Below are 23,055 nucleotides of genomic sequence, written 5' to 3'. Positions count from 1 at the left end.
AAAAAGTCCCGATTTTTGTAGAAAGGGTGCCCCTCCCCTTTTTTGGCTCCACCACGTGGCTTCGTCTTGCAAATATTTTCACTCATTTTTCCAGGTCTATCTTTGTCTATAGACTAGTGGCTGTGCGCCGGGAGGGCAGCCTGTGGGACTGGGGGCTGCGTGGTGGCTGCGCACTGCCGAACACTAGCAAGAGTCATGGGGCAGGCTGGCAGAGTAGCCTCTCACGCAGCTCGCCTCGCCGCCCGATGGAGGCTGCCTGGCTGCTTTTCCTCCACCCTCACTTTTTTCCTCCCCTTCCTCCTCGCTGCGATCTGGATGCCCGACGTGCCTTCCTTTCCTCCGCATTCGGCCCTTTTGTGCAGAGCCTCAAGATTATGAGCAATGCGGGGTTGCTACGCTAAGGGCGCCCGGTCCCAACTGGGAACTGCTGCTGCTGCTGCTGCTGCTGCTGCCGCTGCAGGGAGCCAGTGGCACCCGATCCCTGCATCAGTGGCTGGCTCTGCTCCTGGCCGCGGGCCCCTGCTGCATCCAGAGCATCTTCATCAGCAAGTGGGTTGCCCGCCTGGCTCACTGCCGCTGCCTCTCCATGGCCGGGTCATCCCAAGCATGCATGACCCGGAGGTCCCCGCGCCTAGCTGCATTGCACACACACATGGGCATTTAAAAAAAAATCCCGATCAACCCGATCGCTCCGTCTCTTCCCGCCTGGACACCTGCCGCCCAGGAGCCACCCGAAGCCTTCCCAGGGCGAATCGGCGGCAGTGCAGCTGGTGGTGGGGAGGAAGGCTTTGGGCAGCTCCTGGGTGGTGGATGTTCGGGCGGGAAGAGCTGGCGAGGGGGTTGCGGTGGCATTTTCGGCGGCGGAGCAGAGGTGCAGCAGTGCTAGCAGCCGGGCACCTCCATCGGGCAAATGGAGATTAAAAGTGGGGCAGCTGCTAGGGCTTCAGCTGCTTCTAGCTCCCGCGCCACTTGTTGGCTGCCCTTCGCTGCCCTTGCATTGGAGACGGGCGGGATGCAGGCATTTGCAGAGGATCTGGAACCTTTAAAAAAACGAGTGATTGGGTTGATCGGGATTTTTTTTTAAATGCCCATGTGTGTGTGCAATGCAGCTAGGCGCGGGGACCTCCGGGTCATGCATGCTTGGGATGACCCGGCCATGGAGAGGCAGCGGCAGTGAGCCAGGCGGGCAACCCACTTGCTGATGAAGATGCTCTGGATGCAGCAGGGGCCCGCGGCCAGGAGCAGAGCCAGCCACTGATGCAGGGATCAGGTGCCACTGGCTCCCTGCAGCGGCAGCAGCAGCAGCAGCAGCAGCAACAACCATGCTGCCCGGGGTGGGTGTGTTCGGCACCAGACTGACCGCCTGGGTCATCATCCCACTTCTAAAGGATGAGGGCTTCGCTGTCAAGGCACTCTGGGGCCCCACTCAGGAAGAGGCAGAAGAACTGGACAAGGAGATGAGCGTCCCCTTCTACACCAGCTGGATAGACGAGGTCCTGCTGCATCAGGATGTGGATTTGGTCTGCATCAACCTGCCGCCTCCCCTCACCAGGCAGATCATGGTGAAAACTCTGGGTGAGTCTCCGCGGAGAGCTTGGCGGGCAGCAAGAGGTGGGGGGGAGAAGGAGGCCATGGAAGAAGCGGCAGCGCTGGAAATAGAAAAAGGCCTGCGGCGGTGCGCACACGCATTTAAGGAATCTAGTGGATTTTTTAAAAAAAAAAATCCCGATCAACCCGATCGACCCGGCTCTTCCCTCCAGGACACCCGCTGCCCAGGAGCCGCCCGAAGCCTTCCAAGAGGTGGGGGCGAGAAGGAGGCGGTGGAAGAAGGGGCAGCGCCTTGAAATGGAAAAAGGCCTGCTCCCCCCCCCTTTCGAAGATGTCTCGCTTTACCAATTTTAAAATCTGGTCACTTTAACCATCACATGCATCTCCCCCTTCTATATTTTAAAAAATATATCAATCACATCTACTTTGGTGACAGTGCAACACTTCACTCCATGCCCATGTGGCCTTCAGAAAGGGAAAATGTCAGTTTGACCCTGAATATTTTTTACTGATTGCTATCATTTTTTTAAGCCAATATGCACATTTCACCTTTTCCCATTTGTTTGGATTGTCTTCCCTGTGGATAAATATCCCGAGAATCGTATTTTGAGATAACTCTGAACCATTAAGAACCCCTTTCAGCCACCGTTCTGAAATAGCTGACTGAGGAATTCTGGGAGTTGAAGTCCACACTGTCTTGGGCTATAGTCCTCAAGCTACAATTATCTTTCCCCAAGGATACTTAGCCAGTGAACATAAAGGAATGAATACTTACCCTTAACACAGGTCAGGACTCCTTCTTGAAGGCGGCAGGTTTCATCAGCGGCACAAGAGTGGGCCTCACATAGGAGCCCTTTACCAGGGACACAAGTACATTTTTCCTGGCAGGTATTCAGCAGAACAGTCTCATGGGGCTGGTAGGAAGAAACAGAGATTTTCTGAATTACAATATAGACATATATAGACTTTGGGATATAAATTTTATTTAATTATATTATTTATTTGAATTTATTGAATGGCATGGTGGCCTAGAGGTGGAGTTCTTGCCTCACAGTCAGGAGGCTCTGAGTTCAATTCTAGGTGGCAGCCGATATTCCTCTCTTATTTTCTTATTATTATTTTCTTTGAGTTCATTTATGAACTCAAAGAAGATTCTAAAGATTCTAAAGATTTAGATTCTAAAAAGGTGACCTCTTTGCAAAGATCCCCAATAGAATGTCTGTTCGATTTTTATATTTCCCAATAGATTCATTTAGACATTGTCAATTTAGAAGGAATATCCATGGAAATAATCACCAGTAGTATAGCAGGAAAAAGAATGCTTTAGATACTTATTCAGTGTTTGATGGAAATATTTGTGGTTTGAAGCCATTTTGCACAATTTAAAACCTCAACAGTATAACACAATACTGAAAGAATAAACTGAAAGGAAGTTCACCAGTAAGAACTTTTTAAAATAATGATCATGAAAAACCATAGGTTTACACATACATGCACATATATCTCTTCTGCTAGATGAATGTAGCCTGCATGTAGTCCTCGACTTAAAACCATTTGCTTAGTGATTATTCAAACATACAACAGCATTAGAAAAAAAGGGCCTCCTGACCTGTTTTCAAACTTATGACTGTTGCAGCATATTCATAATTGCAGCATCCCCATGGTCACATGATCAAAATTTGTGCCCTTAGCAACTGGTATAAAAAAGCATTCTCCCTTGATTATCATTTGTAACCTTCCCAGCTGGTATCTGACAAAGAAAGTCAATGGGGGAAGCCAAATTTTCCTAGTGATGCCATGCTTCACTTATCCAATGTGGCCAAACAGGTTGCAAAATAGGCACAAGTCCCATAACAACTGCCATCACTTAGCAGCAGAAATTGTGTTTGTAAGGTGAAGACTATCTATATATTTGCTAACCTCATAGTCGTGTCCATCTTGGGAACAGCCACAAGTTTCCACAGAAACACAGGAAAGACCATCAAAGAAGAAGCCGGCATCACACTGGCATCCTTTTGCACAGGTGTCTGGGCATGAATCAGGGTTATTGATCTTGGCACAACTAGTGGGGCACAGGTTGGCACAGACCCTGTAGTGGCTATTGACTGGGCAGCTTGGAACTACATTGGAAAAAGTAAATATTGATACGGTACATATTAGTTAACATTTCTTGGGTGTTACTCAAGGCAGAGGAAAATGGAATGAAGTGGACATAGCTTCCCATTGATTGTACTGCTCGGATGCTCCATAGGATTCCCTTTAGGGATCTGAGACACATTTTATATTTTTATTACGAAGGGGTTTTTTGCACTGAGATTTCAATATCCGTTTTCAATGCAGACATGAGCTTTGTCCCACCTTAGAAGCAGCTCTGGACCTATGAGCTGAGCTGGCTTTGAAAACTGATTTGATTTTTGGTTGGAAACACCTTCCACACTTTCCAATCAGTCATTCTATTTCTCAGCAAGAAACCCCACATAGTGTAATGCACTTCACATGAATGGCAACAGGAGAGCCTTTAGTGATTTATCTAATACAGTTTTTTAGTAGACTGAAAGTTAAAGAATTTTCATTACTTCAGGATCTGGGGGGAATGGGATCAGAGTATTCAGGTGTAGCAATGGTCCCTGCATTCTCACAATAGCCAGAGGGAAGGGGTGGAATGGGTGAGAGGGATCTTTGAGAAGAGAAACTTGCAGGTGGAATTATAGACCCCAAAATGATCCCTGATAAAGATGAACCACCTGTGTTTCCATTCAAATCTAATAACAACGTAAATAGCTTCATCAATTTATGAGGATACTTACCTGAAGAACAAAGAGCAGCAGTACCGTAGCCATCATCTTTACGAACTCCAAAAATGAAAAGTCCAAATGGAGTGTTCTCGTGTTCCACTGACAGGGCACGATCTGTTATCGCCACATCTTCTTCAGCCCATGAATATTTGGTGCCTGGGATCTGTGTCCACCGGATCGTCCTGCCTTCCATTGTGATCCTACCAGATTCTGAGGATTTGGCTGTAATCATGGCATGATTTGTGAAGTTCTTCATTCCATAAATGTGGTACGAATTGCAATAGCATGTTATGGCAGGGATGTTCATGAGGAAAGGGTCATAGGAATCGTCTCCTCTTTTGGCACCAGTGAAAAAAAACACGACTTGGATTCTAGCATCAGCAGAGATAAAAAGTGGTTGAGAGGCTGGAATCTCAAGTTGAACCACTTCTCCAGCCACCAGAGTACGAGATTCTTTCTTGGAGCTGGATTGATATTTGAGTAAAGTGTTCTCTGCAGAAACAATATACGCAATATCAAATTTTGTCTGGAAAGAAAGAGGAGGGACAATGAAGGTGGTTCCCCAGCTCTGAACTGGAAGGAGCTGCTCAACAACATGATCACAGTATGTGAACTTGGCAACACAGGTATGTCCACTCAAGACAGCCACAGGTTTGGTAGATTCAATCCTGGTGCCTGATAAATCTTCTGTGCTTTGCAGTTGAATTGCTTCAAAGGCCTTGAGGTCAGTCATCAAGATGGACCCAGGACCATAAACCTTGCTTTTGTATGTCACAGTGCCTTTCAGGTGGATGGTCACTGTTGTGAGAACCTCATGGGCTATGATAGCGAATTCTTTTATGCCATTTCCTGTGGGGGTGACCACATAATATAACTGTCCCAGTTGGTGGATGGGATAGGTGATTGTTCCCTCACTTGACAAAGGCAAGTAGTTGTAGGAGATGACAGAAATGTCTTGGTCAGCTTCGATCAGCACCACCTTATTAAATTTGTCACTCCCCTCCATTTCTAAGGACTGTGGTAATTGAATGGAAATGACTTCTCCTTCATTGATGGTTTTGTGCAGTATTGTATTGCTTGTTGACACCTTAATATTTGTCACAAAATTATATCCAGAGATGTACAGCTCAAGCTTTTGAGTAGGTTCTCCATACTTGTTATTTTGCATGAAGGCAGTAACAAAACTCTTTCCCCGGGAACTTAAATGACAAGTTCCTGAAAAAAAAAGAACTCTTAGGAGTAGATAGATCTACTTTTGTATGAAATTAGGATACTTTCCTGTTTGGATTTGGCTCTGTTAAACTTACCATTTCTATGTGGCCACCTCAGATGACCGACTGATCCTAACAACTTGAGCATGATAGATAAAGACTGATCATAAAGATTCAGCTGAAGTAAAGCTTAATCATAATTACCACATGAGCATAGCCTATTTTGGGAAACTAGTATAATAAAAATGGTTTGCTTTTGCGGGACAATTGATCAAGCCTTTTTCTCATCCACTGCTCTAAAGCATCCTGGTGGTTCTTTAAAGGAGCAAGTATTATTTTAAAAAAATACATTTTTGGTCTGAATGGACTGCATGGTTGGAAAGGAGTTTTATTGAGCTCCCATTACTTGTCCCAGCTTCTGCAACCTAGCAGTTCGAAAGCACATAAAAATGGAAGTAGAAAAATAGGAACCACCTTGAGGGGAAGATAACAGAGTTCTGTGCACCTTCAGTCATGCAGGCCACATGACCTCGGAGACATCTTTTGACAGTGGTTTGAAACAGAGATGAGCACCGCCCCCTAGAGTCAGGAACAACTAGAACATATGTCCTTTTCCTGTATGTATGTATGTATGTATGTATGTATGTATGTATGTATGTATGTATGTATGTATGTATGTATGTAATTAAAAGCCTTAACTAAAAGCATTTTATTTAGGGAATTAGAACTGTCCAAATTATTTGCTACATTGTAAAAAAATTACTTTTGTTTTTTTACTATTCCCAAACTTCAATTAAAAAGTAAGTTGTTGAAACTTGAAAAAGCTTTGAAATATATATTTACCAATACCCATTCTGACATTTTTCATTGCAAATGTTTTTTTAAACTTTTATTCAGAATATAATGCTTTTTTAAAAATCCTTATGTTTACATGTTGTTGGATGTCTAATTTTTCATGATGTAACTGGACAGACGACTTTTCATAATTCAATCAACTTTTACTTTGAAGTATCTTTCTTGTGCAAACCATAAAAACAAATGTAAATCTATGTTTCAGGTTCTCTCTTTAATAATAATAATAATAATAATAATAATAATAATAATAATAACAACAACAACAACAACAACAACAACAACAACAACAACTCCGCTGTTGCCGGTCCCAAGCCCGGATGAGAAAGGAGGAGGGTTGGGGTCAGGTTGGCAACCTGGCCCCTAAAAAAACCCCGCCAACCCATACAATATGGTGAAAGAAACAAATAAAAAATTTATACCACATCGGTCATCGCGCGGATTAACAAGGGCCGCGGCGGATGTTGGGGTCCCTGGACATCCGTCAACAAGTGGGCTACAAGTGGACCAGCCAACAAAACTACAAAAATATAGTGCAGATGAAAACCGTGACCTGTTACTACAACACAGAGCCAGAAAAAAGAGGTTATTGAAAGCAAATGTATGAATTATGGAAACAACAATATCCAGATTCAGATGTTAGTGAACAACGACTAGCAGATCAAAGGCGATTTATTATACGGAATAAGGTGTTTAGTGAAGTTGAACTTCAGGAAATTCAGGCAAATTGCAAAACCAAAAAAACAATATCACAAGCGGAAATAACTGATATTCAAGACACAACTAAAGACATTATAGTAGAACTCCCAGAAGAAGCTCTCAAGAGGAAATAACATCACCACCACTAGAACCAGTTATCACTGAACCAACTGATGAACTAACTCAAAAACAAAAAGAATTGAAGGATAAGATCATGGAGCATTTTCTGCTTAATGAGGAAAGGCAACGTTTACCATCGCTAAAAACTGTGCCTAAGAAAATTTTGGCCCCTATCATGAAAATGGTTAACACAGTGTTTTCAACAATTGAATCGGGATCCATCTTGGAAGCGAACCAGTTAATGTACAGCGCAGCTGTAATAGTCACTAATGAACTAGGCATTAGTTGAATGAAATTTTACAAAAGGGCCAAATTAATGAATGGTTGACAACTGGAAAAACATACTTGATTCAGAAAGATGCAACTAAAGGAACAACACCTGAAAACTACAGACCAATAACATGCTTGCCAACAACCTTCAAATTACTCGCGGGCATTATTGCAGATAACATGATGGATTATTTGGAAACAAACAACATCTTGCCAGTAGAGCAAAAAGGCAACAAAAGAAGGAGCAGGGGCACAAAAGATCAGCTTCTAATTGATAAAATGATATTAGAAAATTGTAAGAACAGAAAAACGAACTTGAATATGGTCTGGATTGATTACAAAAAGGCATTTGACTCACTGCCACATAGTTGGATCATAAAATGCTTAGAAACAACTGGCATTAGCAAAAATATTACATCCTTTACTGAAAAGGCGATGAAACAGTGGAGAACTGAGTTGGCAGTAGGGAATGAGAACTACGGAATGGTTAATATCAAGCGAGGAATTTTCCAGGGTGATTCACTTTCACCTCTATTCTTCATCATTGCGATGATCCCACTATCAGTAATCTTAAAAAAAATGAAATTAGGCTACCAAACAGCCAAAGAAGCTGAAAAAAGTTCTCATTTATTATATACGGATAATTTGAAACTCTATGGAAAGTCAGAAATAGAAATCCAAACCCTGACAAACACAGTCCGAGTATTCAGCACCGATATTTCAATGCAGTTTGGCATGGAAAAATGTGCCACTGTATCCATAAAAAGGGGCAAAATCACTACATGTGAGGGAATTGAAATGTCCAATGGCCAACTAATTAAATGCAAAGAAAGTGAAGCCTACAAATACTTAGGCATTCTGCAGTTGGATAAAATCAAGCATGGAGAAGTAAAAACTATTGTCAGGCGAGAGTACACCAACAGAGTTAGGAAAATTTTGAAATCTAAATTGAATGGTGGAAATACAATCAAGGCCATAAATACCTGGGCAATACCAGTTATAAGATACACAGCTGGTATAGTTAACTGGACACAAGCTGATTTGGACATTTTGGACCGAAAAACCAGGAAACTAATGACAATGCACTACAGTTTACATCCACGTGGTGATACTGATAGACTGTACCTGCCCCGAAAATCAGGTGGCAGAGGATTATTACAAGTGAAGCAAACAGTTGAAGAAGAAAAACATGCACTGACTGATTATTTAAAAGAAAGTCAAGAACATTTATTAATCGAAGTAAAGAACAAAAATCTATTGAAGGTCCAACAGACAAAACAAGAATACAGAAAAGATGTGATAAAATCAAGAATGGAGAGTTGGCAGAACAAAGCATTGCATGGCCAATTTTTGGAAAAAATAAAAGATAAAGTGGACAGTGAAAAAACTTGGTTATGGTTAACAGCAGGTACATTAAAGAAAGAAATAGAGTCACTAATCCTGGCTGTGCATGAACAAGCTAGCCACACAAATGCCATTAAGACCAAAATCGAAAAATCCTCTGATGATGCCAAATGCAGACTTTACAAAGAAGCTGATGAAACTGTTGATCACATACTCAGCTGCTGTAAAAAAATTGCCCAGACTGATTATAAATTGCAGCACAACTCAGTAGCACAAATGATCCATTGGAATTTGTACAAAAATTATAATAATAAAACAGCAACAAACTGGTGGGAACATAAGCCTGAAAAAGTCAATGAAAATCAGTTGGTCAAGATCTTGTGGGATTTTCGCATACAAACAGACAAAATATTGGGGCATAATACACCAGACATCACACTGGTTGAGAAAAATAAGGTTACAATCATAGACATCGCAATACCAGGTAATAGCAGGGTTGACAAGAAGGAATATTATTATTTTTTTGGTATTTATTGCACATTTATAGGCTGTCCTTTTCCCTGAGGGGACTCAGGGCGGCTTACAATCAAAGGGGAAAGGGAGTGTAGGACAATACAAAAAGAGATGTGAACAAAAGTAAATTAAACAGTAAAACTCAACATTCACTCGGCATTCGGGAGGGGCGAAAGTAGACTTATCCCCAGGCCTGACGGGCTAGCCAGTTCTTGAGGGCTGTGCGGAAGGCCTGGACGGTGGTGAGGGTACGAATCTCCACGGGGAGATTGTTCCATAGTGTCGGAGCCGCAACAGAGAAGGCTCTCCTCCGAGTAGTCGCCAGTCGGCACTGACTGGCGGATGGAATACGGAGGAGGCCAACTCTATGCGATCTGATGGGACGCAGGGAGGTAATTGGCAGAAGGCGGTCTCTCAAATAGCCAGATCCACTGCCATGGAGCGCTTTATAGGTGGTGAGTAGGACCTTGAAGTGCATCCGGAGATCGACAGGTAGCCAGTGCAGCTCACGGAGGATCGGTGTTATGTGGGCGAACCGTGGTGCGCCCACAATCACTCGCGCGGCCGCATTCGTGAAAAAATCACGAAATACCAGGACTTAAAAATAGAAATTCAACGATTATGGCACAAACCAGCAGTGGTAATTCCAGTGGTAATTGGCCCACTGGGTGCTATTCCAAAAGCACTGGAATTACATTTAAAACAGTTAAAAATTGACAAAATCACCATTAGTCAAATGCAAAAAGCCGCACTGCTTGGATCTGCACGCATATTAAGAAAAAAATACGTTACGACGTCCTAGGCCCCTGGGTGGAGCCCGACTAGTAACCAATGCCAAATCCGGCGAAACAACTGGCTGCTGTGATACAATTGTATAATAATAATAGTCCAAAATTATGAATTAAATGGTCTTCCTGTCTCGGTATTTAATTGAGGTCCATAACATCCAGGAAGGAACCCAGAGCCAACATTGAGCCATCAAAAAGAACCACAGAAAATATTTTCCCAATAGATAAGAAGGGGTTGTAATTTTTCCTGATCAAGTGCATTTAAATGCTTGAGGACTTATGGCAAACCTGTCAAAAAATTGAAAAATGTCGAACTTGACACTGCAGAGTCAAAATGCCTCCCTCAAACAACAGAGACAATTTTCTACCCCACCCCGACCCCCATCTAGGCTATCCTACTGGGAGGCAGGGCCAAGGCTGGGCCTGAAGTAGAGATCTGGGCCTCAATTTCAATTCTAGTGTCTATGGAGATTCTCAATTATCCAGGTCATGGTTGTCCCAAATGTGTGTTCCAAAGGCAACTGGATTTAATTTTTTTCCTTGAAAACATTTCACTTCTCATCCAAGAAGCTTCTTCCGTTCTTCTGAATGTGGCGGAATAGAAAGATTTATGGTGTTTGTAGTTATCTGAATGTTACATTTTCAAGGAGAAAAAAAAAACCCAAGAAAGTCCAGTTGGCTTTTTAAAAGCACCTTTGGCTCTAGTACCCCTCAAAAAAGGCTGCCTTAGAGCAGTGCAATTCCCCCCCCCAGCTCAGAGCTCCCCAGGAGCTTACCTGAGGGGAAAGGTGAGCACATTGTTTACCTTTAGGTGGTGTTTTCTCTCTTTGGAGAGGCCTCTGCGGCCTAACAGAACCTGCTCCAGGACTCACCAGGCCTTCATTCTCGAAGTGGCTTTGGTGAAGGCTCTGCAGCCTTCAAAACCACGCAAAAGCACACCCCGTTCAGAGACTCTCCATTCACCCTCCATTCTCACTTCCACAGCTTCTAAAACCCCTGCGACAAAGGGGCACGCTTTGGAAAAGAGATGTTGGATGTTGGTGAACTGCGTGTTACCCAAAATGTCACGACATGTCATTTTTGACACGTGTGGGAAGCCCCCCTCCTAGAAGAATGAAATATTTTGGGAAGTATTAAAAAAAGGCAGAATATTTCATTTCCCTAAATGAAAAATAGAGAAACATGCACTTAAAAGTGCTGGCTTCCTTGGTTTTTTCCCCATCTTGTTTAACAAACACAATTAATCGTAGATCCTGCCTTCCTTGGGGTTTTAGTCCTGTCTTGAATGGATTACCAAACCTGCATTTTTAAAAAGGTGGCCTCCTCAGTTTCCGGGAGGTGGGTGGGAAGACTGAGTCTCCTTTCTGGATTTTAAGAGGATGTTTCTCTATTTCTCATTTAGGGAAGTATAATATTCTGCCTTTTTTAATACTTCCCAAAATATTTCATTCTTCTAAGAGGGGGGCTTCCCCCATCAGATGTTCACCATCACTGTGCTAGAGGGAAAGTAACTTTAAAACGATCTTGAGGAGAAATAGTTCCAAGCTCAGCATTCCCTCCATGGGTGGGCAAATTCAGAGACACCCCAAAATTCCTTCCATGCATTTGCAACAACAGAAATATACATCAAACAGTCCAGTTTACTCACCACAGATTTGGGCCAAACCTGCCAAAAGGAGCAGAAGTCTTCTCAGTGCCATACCTACAAAAGGAGAAGAGATTAAGGATTTTTTTTCTCCCTGCACCGACACATCCTGCACCCCCAGATCCACTGGGGAAACAAAGCCCAGCCGTCACCATGCAGACATCATTGTAACTGGCATGAAATTAAAAGGAGAAACGATAATAATTAGTTTGTCAAACCATGATTGATAGCCAGTTTGGTGTAGCAGTAAAAGGCACCAGGCCAGGAAACAGGAGGTGGGGAAAAGCCCTGAGGAGACGGGAGTGCAACCAGTACATTGTTCCGGGGCCCATGGAGCTCAAAGGGGGTCCATGAAGGGAAATTTGTTTTTAAATTTTTACAAAGCCAAATTTTTAAAAAGAAAAACAATGTTGGATAGATACTTCATACTCTATATTCTGTGTGCATAGCAAAACCGCCTTGCAGCCTTGTTTGACATAACCTTTATTGAATGCATTGCTTATGTATTTTGTTTCATTATTGTTTATAGACTAATGTGTATTATTGTTTTTATTATCTTTTACAGAAGTGCCTGTTCCTCTTTTTAATATATTTGCAAGTATGTTTGAATAAACGTACAATTATGACATTACTGATTTTTGTGCCCATGTGTAGGAGGTGGGGGGGGGGCAATTATTCTTTTTCTAGCCCTTCATAATCCCCTCGGTGGCCCTGGCTGGGAGTTATAACTCTATAATAGTCCTGAAGCAGGTGGTGACAATCCACTCATCAGGAGTCACGGGTAAATTGAAGATATCGCTCCCAAGTATAACTATTATTAATGATGATGGTTGGGGGCACATTATGCAATGATCCACCTCTCTGGAGGAGCCTGTGTTGCTGGGGAAGATGGAAGGGAAAAGGATGACCAGCAGAAAAGTGCATAAGCTCAGTTATACTGACGATGGGACACCCGTGAAAGACCAGAGAAAATCAAAATGGTCATTAAGAAATGGCACCAATTTGATGGCAGATCAATAATCAGTCAGTGATATTTAAAGGCACCCCAAAAATATTCTTTTTTGAATATTTGGTTCAATATGATGACTCTGGTATCAATGGGAGGGCAACACAAGGGATGCTAGAAGTTTCTAGAAGGGAAAAGGGTTACATATAGTGTGTTATTAGGTGCCCCCTTGAGGGTGTTAGCCAAATCAATCCAGAGATTAAAAAGCCCGCCAAAAGTTAAGGTAGCTGGTGAGGTAAATTTAAGCAGCCAATCAGAAATGCCGATGTAATATATGAATTGCATACAATACCTGTTGTGAGGAGATTTGGTGCGCTTGCTTTAAGGCATTAGTTCTGAGCAGAAATATTTTTTTTGAAATGTTCCTGTCCATCTTTGTGTGATTATTTGGTGTAATTCACACTAGATGAAATAAATGACTCAACTTTGGTCAAAGCCAATTAATATATGAAAATGCCTTACTGTTGCAGCCTATAGTTAAGGGACTAGTCCTCGTGAGGCTTTTGAGAGAATCTGAATCTGAATAGGTCTGGGTGAAGTAAGGAAAGTTACTGTCTAGGCTTTACACCTGCCTGCATTAAGCTGACAAAATGCCCCCTTTAATCTATGAGCAGATATGTGTAGGACTGGGCTTTAAGGCCAAATAAGTCATATGTAGGAAAATGTAGCAGGTGCTCTCACAAAATGGCTGCCCTGATGAGTGCATGGGCATCCTTGGCAATTGGAGTTTTGGTCAAAATGTGTTATGGCATCATAGCCCTCATGGATGCTTATAGGTGGGTGTTATTGGGCCCAAAATGCTTTTTTTTAAATCAAAACAAATAAGTGAACTGTTAGAAGCTTAAATAGCTTAAATAAACAGCAAAGTTGGAAAGTAATCCCCAAACTGCATACAGTATTGAATTTTCAGATTCACAAAGTATTCATTGTGGGGTTATAAAACAGCTAGTCTCTACTTCAAATTTGTGCTTCAGTTTCAGTTGATAAATCAATTCAATATGTACGTCAGGCATGCACAAAAGTCCATGAAATTTTTGAACTCATTTGAGTGCATTTGATCTGATCTGAAGCAATAAATTGATCCAGCAATTTGGTTCATGTATTTAAATCAAAGGGCCAATTTGGTTGCATTACCTTCCAACTGAAGATTGCCATACCTGTAATATTGATTGATTTCATGAAAGAAAATCAGATGTGTTCAGAGAAAAACCCACACTAGACTCAACCCCCAAGAGTTGCACAAGAACCCATGCAAAATGCAAGCACGCACTCACATTTGTTTAAAAAAAATCTAGAAAAACCCAGCACGCTATTAAGCAAACAAATCAATTGAATGACACACATTGATGCTAAGGGAAGCAGTACAAAGAAGCACAGGTAGAAGTTTACATACTGCAGGAAAAATACCTACCATATACCCTTCTTCATTGTTAGGATTCCCACCAGCCCACAGCTTTAAATTTCAAGACGAGTCTATATTTAGACTAGACTAGTCTATATTTCTTAGAGTGACACCATTGTTAAAAGTGGAAGGAAATGAGTTCTGCTTTCTGCTTTTTGGAGAAAAAATGGTGACATAAATAAAATCAGACAAAGGGAACCAGGAAAGATCTACAGTGGCACATTGGTGTTCATCATTAATTGGTTCTGGGAGGTGCAACAATTACCAAAAATGATGAGTACCAAACAAGTTTTTCCCATAAGGAATAATGCAATGAGTCACAAAGCTGCCCACACCAACAATTTCTAGCGTGTGCATTGAATACCAAACAAACAAATGTTGAGTGCCAGGACAAAATGTTCAGGTTAAAATGTGTTACCAAATTTGATGATCTTTAAAGCAGTTGAGTACACAGGTACCACTGGATTCTGATTTCTCTAAATTGTGAAGTAAAGAAAATCAGGCAGCAAAGTTTACTTAGGTCATCAAATCCTTTGGAATAGAATTTTCAATTTTCTAAAACCTGAACTGATCAGAGCCAGTGCTCCATCCTTCCCTGTATAGATACTTTAATAGACACATAGGTGAGAAACTTGGAGCAGAACCTCATTTGGTAAGGTAGAGTGTTCTCCTGTTCTTCACTGCCAATATTTGCCCCCCATAAATTCTAAATTCAAAGAGAAACTGTTCAGAACTGCAAGATGATAAGGGGAAAAACCTGAAGCTAAATTGAGATATCTCAAGTATCATATCTTGTTTAGTTTCTGGAAGTCACCTAAGGCTCAATGTGAAGAAGTCTTGCTTACCTTCAGCCCAGGAAATCAGCCTTGGTCTGACAGAGAAAGAAGAGAAGGGAGAATTATTCTCCCTCTATTTTTAATCAGTGGTCCTTCTCCTTTTTATAGATGCAGAGATCAAAAAAAATTTTCCAACGAATTTCTGTGGAATTATCAGTCATACCCCAAGGACTGGGGTTATTACTTTTAAAAATGAAAGGGAAGGCTTGGCCATGATAGTTTGGCTGATTTTGTTTTGGCAATGAAATCATGAATTTGAATGAAATCACTTAGCAATTTTTCCCCCAAATATGTGATCAGAAATAAAAATGACCCATGATAGATAACCATAAGCTAATGAGATTTATATATTACCCAATGTACAATTGGTCCACAGAATTGCTTAATGATGGCATCTGACATCTCAAATCAATATTAAATTGGAGGGAAACACGTAGTAGTTTGCAGTTCAATGAATCTGATTTAGAAGGGAGGCAAATAAAAATGACATCAATTATTGTTTGACTCATCCATACCTGGTGAATCTCTCTTGGAATCAACAGCAGCCTTGCAGAAAACAGATAATCAGTAGAAGGTTGTAATAATCGGATGGTAGAGCTATAACAGTGAGGAGAAGCCATAAGGGCTGAAGTGCCTCCAATCACGGAGATGTGAGGAATGAAATCAAGCAGAAATTAGCCTACCTCCATTGGAGAATTCTAACTGAGAGTTGCTGGCTACTGATTTTTTGTTACCCACTCGTGCATGAGATAACCACAAATTGCACCATGATCTTTGACATCCTATTGATGAGTCCTGTCCTGCCTCTCTTGTTTCTGTTGCCGCCAGTATATATATCTGGTCCCAATTGTGGTCCTAAGTCAAAGACTATCTGTATGATTGCACTGGGGCTTAATGCAGTGGTGAAATTCAATTTTTTTTACTACAGGTTCTGTGGGTATGGCTTGGTAGGCGTGGCAGGGGAAGGATACTGCAAAATCTCCATTCCCATCTCACTCTGGGGCCATCCAGAGGTGGTATTTGCCAGTTCTCCGAATTACTTCAAAATTTCCGCTACTGGTCCTCCAGAATTGTCCAGCCTTGTGTTATAACAAGAAGAGGACATGGGCAAATCAGATTTGGGGCCTTCCCTATTGCTTTGTGCTTCATTTCTAGATAAAAACAACATTAGCTGACTACATTTGTAAAGTATTTCCATTATGTTTTCCTCCAGTTGCTGCCCTCACATTCTCCTTAAACAGTGGTGGGATGCTGCCCATTTAACAACCTGTTCGGTGAGCATGTCCTTTGCGCACATGCATGCTGTGCGTGTGTGCACAGCCCTGAAAATGGAGGATTTAGAAGCTCAGCTGCTTACTATCCAAGTCAACAATGGTAAGTAAAACAGCTGGGGGGGAATCAGCTGTGCTGCGCAATTGAGATGAGCTAGAAAGCAGGAAATAAAGGACAGTATAGAGCAGACGCTAGCGGGAGGACACAGCTGATCATCAGAGCTACCGGTTCTCCTGAACCGGTCCCAACCAGTAGAATCCCATCCCTGACCTTGAATCCTGTTTGTAGTGATGTCTGAAGAAAAGCATTGAAACACTGTAAGGCGTTGTCCTGTACATAGCTATGACCTAAATTCAGCTCTGCACAATTTTTATTTAATTGGAAATTCTTTCTTTCAATTGCTACTCTGTTGCTTGCCACCATTTTGTGTCCTTAAAGTAGTCCTGCTGGTGTAGTAGTTAGAATATAGTATTGCAGGCTAATTCTTCTCACCGCCAACAGTTCGATTCTTACCAGCTCAAAGTTGACTCAGCCTTCCAATGAGGACCCAGATTGTTGGGTTTACAGATTGACTCTGTAGACCACTTAGAGGGGGCTGTAAAGCACTGTGAAGTGGTGTATAAGTCTATGTCCTATTGCTATATAATTTTAAATTCTATTGCTATTAAAGCTGCAGTACATTGTGCTGTTTTTGCACAAGACACATTCTATATATGTGCTGTGTATCCTTTGAACATCACTTCATTCATTTAAAGTCACCTATCTCTCTCCAACGTCTGGAGTTTGAGAATAAGGATGGGACAGAATGAGATGGGACAAATTGTCTATTCAATGTCCATTTTGGAGAGGCCCCATCTTCCATATTCTAAATCAGCTGGCTTCACAATTCCATGTATCTGTAAGCAATTGTGAGAAGGGCCATAACTTTTTTTAAAAAAAGTTAAAGTTGGCCTTGCTTTGTAATTGAATACGTATTAGAAACAGTTGCTATTTCCCAGGAATAAGCTGTCTCTAGGCGCACTTTTTTTATAGTTAACATAGAAAAGAAAATGAAACAGCTATGATCTGCCAAAATATTTGATGAGTCTAACAGTTCATCTTTGGGGCAACAGCATAATATATAAAATAAACAGGTAATTCTGACCGTTTTGATTTTTGAGAATTAAGGTGTACTACTAACTGTATGTGCAGCAATGACTTTTGCCTCCAAAGAAAGGGAAAACTTCCAATTTTCCCAACATTGGGTGAAAGATACAATTCTGACAATATCTGATTGTGAATTTAAACTTGGAGAATAAGCAGCAATGGCAAAATTAACAGAATATATTCAGAATAGAAGTTGAATCAAATTTAAATAAGAAAAAATCCAGTTCACACAGTACATGATGCAGCATGGCAAATATAATTGATTAAAGAATGGCATTTAAATATCTGCTACACTATAAATCAGCAGGTGTATAAAAAGCTGGAAGTTTGAAATCTAATCATTTATTTTCTTTTTGCTTTTCTTTATTTAAATTGCTTATCTACCTTTTCCCTTTCTTAACATGTAAATGAAATCTTAAGTAACAATACAATGGGGACCACGATAATAATTAAACAGCTCAAGATTGAACTTTTGACTATACAATTAATATTTTGATGTAATCTACAGTGTATTTTTCTTTTATATATTCGGTTGTGGATTTAAAAAAAGGGAATTATTTTATGCTTGTAATAGTGACATCCTAGATCATAATTGATATTTATAAAATAATTTTTATTTCTCTATTTCCAATGGTCTAAGTTAACTAAATAACAGAGTATGAATAAGCTTCAATTAAACATCACTGCATTGTATTAAGATGTATAAAAGCATAATAAAAATACTTTGCCAAAATAAAAAGTTTATTTCTATGAAATTAACATACAGGTAGTCTTCGATTTACAAACTTTCATTTAGTAAATGATCAAATTTACAATGGCATTGAAAAACTGACTTGTGACAATTTTTACACAAGTGTTGTAATATTCACATGGTCACATGATCTAAATTCAGATGCTTGGCAACTGGCTCATATTTATCCCATTTGCACTGTCCTGGGGTCATGTGATCACCTTTTGCAACCTTCTGATAAGCAAAGCTGATAGGGAAGCCAGTTTCACTTTATAACCGTGTTGCTAAGTTAACAACCACAGAGATTCCCCTAGCAACTCTGGCAAGAAATGTCGTAAAATGGGACCAAACTCATTTTCATCTGTCTCACTTAGCAACTGAAATTTGGCCTCAATTGTGATTGTAAGTCAAGGACTAACTGTATTTAATAGCTGCCAACTATAAGGTGCTAATTTTTATCTATACTTTTTCAAATCATCTACCAATAAGAAATCCTGGGCACATTTTTCCAATACATAGCTCAATCTATGTTTTTCTGCTGCAGCCTGAGATTTTATTAAAATTGAATATTTGATTCCGATTGATTCCACATAAAGATAGCAATGGTCATTGTAGATATTTCTAAACTGTCAAAGAAAAGAAAATAATTTTGGGGATTGCTAGTTGTTTGGATGGAAACTTAAAATCCTTGGGGTGCTGCCCAGACAGATGTATTAATGAGTTCCAAGAACAGGAAAATCCTTGGGGCTTTTTCATTTGAAAAAGAAAGTAAAACTGATGCCTAGTTCCTCAAACTTTTCAATCTCCCTTAGGGATAACAGCTGTGATATTGTGAAAGCACACAATACTGTGCCTATGATTTTAGCATCTTTAAACAGAAAAATACCAGTTTTCCATTCTGTATCTGATAGTTCCCTCAAAGATCACTTGGTAGAAGCTATAAAGGTAAAGGTAACCCTGCATAAGATAGAGGTTGGAGGCTTGTGGCCTGTTGTTTTCATGACTTTAATCTAGCACTTTCCAGATGGTTTAGATTACAGCTCACATAATCTTTCAGCTCGTCTATTAGGGGAGTCATAGTCCAAAATATCTGGAGGGTGTCTATTTTTCCCTCTGATGAATTGGGGCATCGTCCTAATTTAAATTAAACATTTCCTGATACCATGGCTAAATTCATCAACAAAGCGGAATTATAGCTCTACAATGTATATACCATTCTCTGTTATCTGTGTTAAGGATATAAATCATGTGTCCTCCTTTTATATATTATTTATTTAATTTACATAGCTGTCCATCTCAACCAAGTGATTCTGAACCTTCATTTCAGGTATAAATTCATATGCAGAGTTGCTATGGAAATTAGCAATTTATTCAAGGTCAAGAAGGTAACAGCAGACAAGGAATGCCAATCAAAACAAAATCCCCAAAAGAAAGGTTGTGCTTTTAACCAGAGTATGCCAAAGAATAATCAAAATTGAGGTCAGAGTTCCAAGACCCAGATCAGGGTTCTCAGCTGATCCAGAGGTCAAACTTTTACAAGTAGAAATCACACAAGCTCACACATGATCCAGAAATTACATAATGAGGAATCATGGCTCAGGGCTTCCGCTTAAACCAGGCTGCAGCCATATGCCTTTAATCAGTGGATTTACTCCTTTGCTTGGCAAGGAGCCTTATAGAATATCTCTGTTGTCCACTCTACTTGTCTTTTATTAAATCACCCTATAGATTTCAGTCCTCTCATAATTGAATATTGGAAGGAAGAAAAGAAGGACATTGACTTGGTCTTTTGTGCTAGAGGAGAGGGGAGGATGAGAGAGAACGAGATTACATAGGTTGGAACTGGTTGCTGCCTAATTTAGGTAACATATCCATTTGTGTCTCTTAGAAGCCAGGAATGGAGTCAAGGAGAACAAGGGCCAGATAAGGGATGGAGAAAATGAAAGGTGATTTTGATGGACTTAAGCAATGTGTTCTGGAAATAGACAAAGAAAGCTAAACAAAGGATATCCAGCAGAGTGAATAAATTAAAAGTGATTAAACATTTTGAGAACAAACTAAAGTGAGAACATACTGGGAGATTATTTTAGAGATATGTATCAGAACAGTAGAGACAGTCCTCAAAATAGACTTAAATGCCATGTTAGTTAAAAAAAACAAAATAGACAAATCATAAATGCTATGTGGAACACTGATAAAGCTGCAGGTGTAGAACATTGGTGGGATTCAGCCAGTTCGCACCAATTCGGGAGAACCGGTTGTTAACTTTCTAAGCAGTTCAGAGAACCGGTTGTTGGAAGAAATCTCCTTTTGTTTTTTCCCACCTTACAGGGCTAATCCTGTAAGGAAGGCAGGAAGGAAAAATTCTGGTGTTGTTTCTAGCCTAATCTTGATTGCCCTGCTTACAGAAACTGCCTCTCGGTTAACCCTTATTACATTGTAACAACTAAGGCAAAGTGCCCTGATTGACATTGAGTTGGCCACGCCCACCCAGTCACATGACCACTGAGTTTTTCAAATTATTTGAATCCACCACTGGTGTAGATGATATAACTGCAGACATGTTAAAATATAGATGTGATTAAAATTCAGAATGGCTAGGTAGCTTTGGTAAACGGTACTATGGTAACCCATATTGTACAAACTCTGTCTGTATCAATTGATCAATCAATAATTATACAGTGTATATGTATGCACCAGAGGTGGGTTCCTACCGGTTCACACCTGTTTGGTAGAACCAGTTTGTCAAATCTACCGAACCGATTAGAAGAGGTTCCACCAGTGGACCTGGAAAGCAGGCCATACCTACAGAAGAGATTCCAAAACTTTTTGAAACCCACCACTGGTATGCACACAAGGTTTGGTTTAGGTTTATTGGTTTTGTATGCCGCCCACTCCCGAAGGACTCCGGGCGGCTCACAATAAACAGGGGAGGGAATAAATAAGACGATGCAAACAATTTTAAAATCCACAACAGTCACAATTAAGACGGGGCTGGGTGCTTTAACAGCCCCCAGCCTGCCGGAACAGCCAGGATTGAGTAGCTTTATGGAAGGCCGGGAGGGTAGTAAGGGTCTGGATCTCCACGGGGGGCTCGTTCCAGAGGGCCAGAGCAGCAACAGAGAAGGCTCTCCCCGGGGGGGGGGGGGTCGCCAGCTGGCATTGGCCGGCAGATGGAACCCAGAGAAGGCCAAGTCTGTGCGATTGAACTGGTATTTGGGAGGTAAAACAAACACAGATACCAGCACATAAAACTGCTCAATATCTCTTACTTCAAATTAAGAATCCTAGCAGTGCCTTATTCCACCTATAGGTCTTTCTGTGATAATTTTTATATTGAATTTTTCAGTTCTTTTATTAAAAATGTTGACCATTCTTAGGGTCATAGAATTTATTGTTGAAAAATGGAGTATTATTATATACTCCAATTAAGTGTGGCGGAGAATTATTGTCCTGATGAATTAACTCACACAGTGTGACTTTAGTTAAAGTATAAGAAATAGCAGACCACTCACAACCTGTTGGATCATATTTTCAGAGACATTTCCTTATCAGATTCCTCAGTAACGTCAACAATGAGAACTTTGAAAAACTTCTACTTCTGGCTCCAGAATTAACATATTCTGTAGATTAGCCTTTTTGAGGTATTGTGGTTTAAAAATTGTTGCCCTATGACCGGGATGGCAAATCTATGGCACACGTGCCACAGGTGGCACATGGAGCCATTTATCAAAGCACACAAGGCGTTGACCTGTCAGCTGACTTGAGCCTTTTTTTTGAGGCCATTTTTCACCCTTCACAGGATCCAGAGGCTTTATAGGAGCCTGGGGAGGGCGAAAACAGCCTCCCCCCAGAGGCTCTCCGGAGGCTTCAGAGCTTCCCTGAAGCCTCCGGAGCACAAAAAAACGGCCCTATTGGCAAACCGAAAGTTTGGGAATGGATTACTGGTTTGTTCGTAGGGTCATTTTTCATCCTCTGGAACCTTCAGGGAAGCCTCCAGAAGACCCTGAATGCTACGGAGGGCTTAAACTGGCCCTATGAGCAAATCGGAAGTCCGTTCCCGAACTTCCAGTTTGCCGGTAGGGCTGGTTTTTTGCTCTCTGGAGGCTTCAGGGAAGCTCCTGAAGCCTCCGGAGGGCCTCCGGGTGGGCGGGGGAGGCTGCTTTTGCCCTCCCCAGTCTCCTATAAATCCTCTGGAGCCTGGGGAGGGTGAAAAAAAACATGCAAATAATGGGGGGATTTTCTGTCATGCGTGCATGCACACGGGGGGGGGGGTCACACATTGCATTATGGGTGTGGCACGCCCCCGCACTACCCCACTTCACTCCCCCCACTTATAGCACGCGAGCCAAAAAAGGTTGGCTGCCCTATGATGCACCATTTCACCCACTTAAAGGTCACAAACAAACCTTTAGAGAGTTTTACTAGTATAAACATTATGAATGATCTCCAGCTCAACTGATTTGCAATGAGATAGGACTTTAATGTACTCATTTTGTGGTCAGCGTGAGCGACCAAATATCGAAGCATTTCCCTGTGTATGAGCAATATTTATTGCTTTAAAAAATAGTGGAAAGCAGCATCGATTTATCTAATCCAACTTTATGACATTTTGAAATGTAAACAATATCTTAGTTGTTTCTCCTTCACATTTGCCTCAGTTAAATCTCTGAATGAATTAGTGCACAGTGTTATTGTAATATTTCGTGAGTAATGTGTGCTGCACAAGCAAGCGGTTTTAAATATTAAACAAAAGGAAAGTTGCCATTTTAGGTCGAAACTTTGAGTGGGAGGAACATAGGAGAGGACAAAGCTTATGAGCAATTTGCAGGCAGCTCTGCAATTGCCTAAACTACTTTATGATTATCTAGTGTGGTG

General features: G+C 41.2%; 1 protein-coding gene across 1 annotated transcript in view; it reads right to left on the bottom strand.

Moving 5' to 3' along the window:
* LOC148043050 (uncharacterized) overlaps positions 1–15,077 on the bottom strand; it is a 41,158-nt gene extending 26,081 nt beyond the window's left edge. The window contains exons 1-5 of the mRNA XM_087728016.1: positions 15,039–15,077; positions 11,789–11,842; positions 4,356–5,558; positions 3,469–3,668; positions 2,324–2,462 (exon numbers count right to left, since the gene is read on the bottom strand). Coding sequence (XP_087584142.1) covers positions 2,324–2,462; positions 3,469–3,668; positions 4,356–5,558; positions 11,789–11,840 — 1,594 coding nt within the window. The 5' untranslated portion in view covers positions 11,841–11,842; positions 15,039–15,077. The remainder of the gene's footprint in view (positions 1–2,323; positions 2,463–3,468; positions 3,669–4,355; positions 5,559–11,788; positions 11,843–15,038) is intronic.
* Positions 15,078–23,055: the final 7,978 nt, after the last annotated feature.

Source organism: Thamnophis sirtalis, unplaced genomic scaffold (assembly GCF_051295495.1).
Source record: "Thamnophis sirtalis isolate CommonGarterSnake01/CBP01778 unplaced genomic scaffold, rThaSir2_p1.2 scaffold_13, whole genome shotgun sequence".
NCBI lineage: Eukaryota > Metazoa > Chordata > Lepidosauria > Squamata > Natricidae > Thamnophis > Thamnophis sirtalis.
Note: the sequence above shows the minus strand (reverse complement) of the source record. Positions and strands in the feature narration are given on the sequence as shown.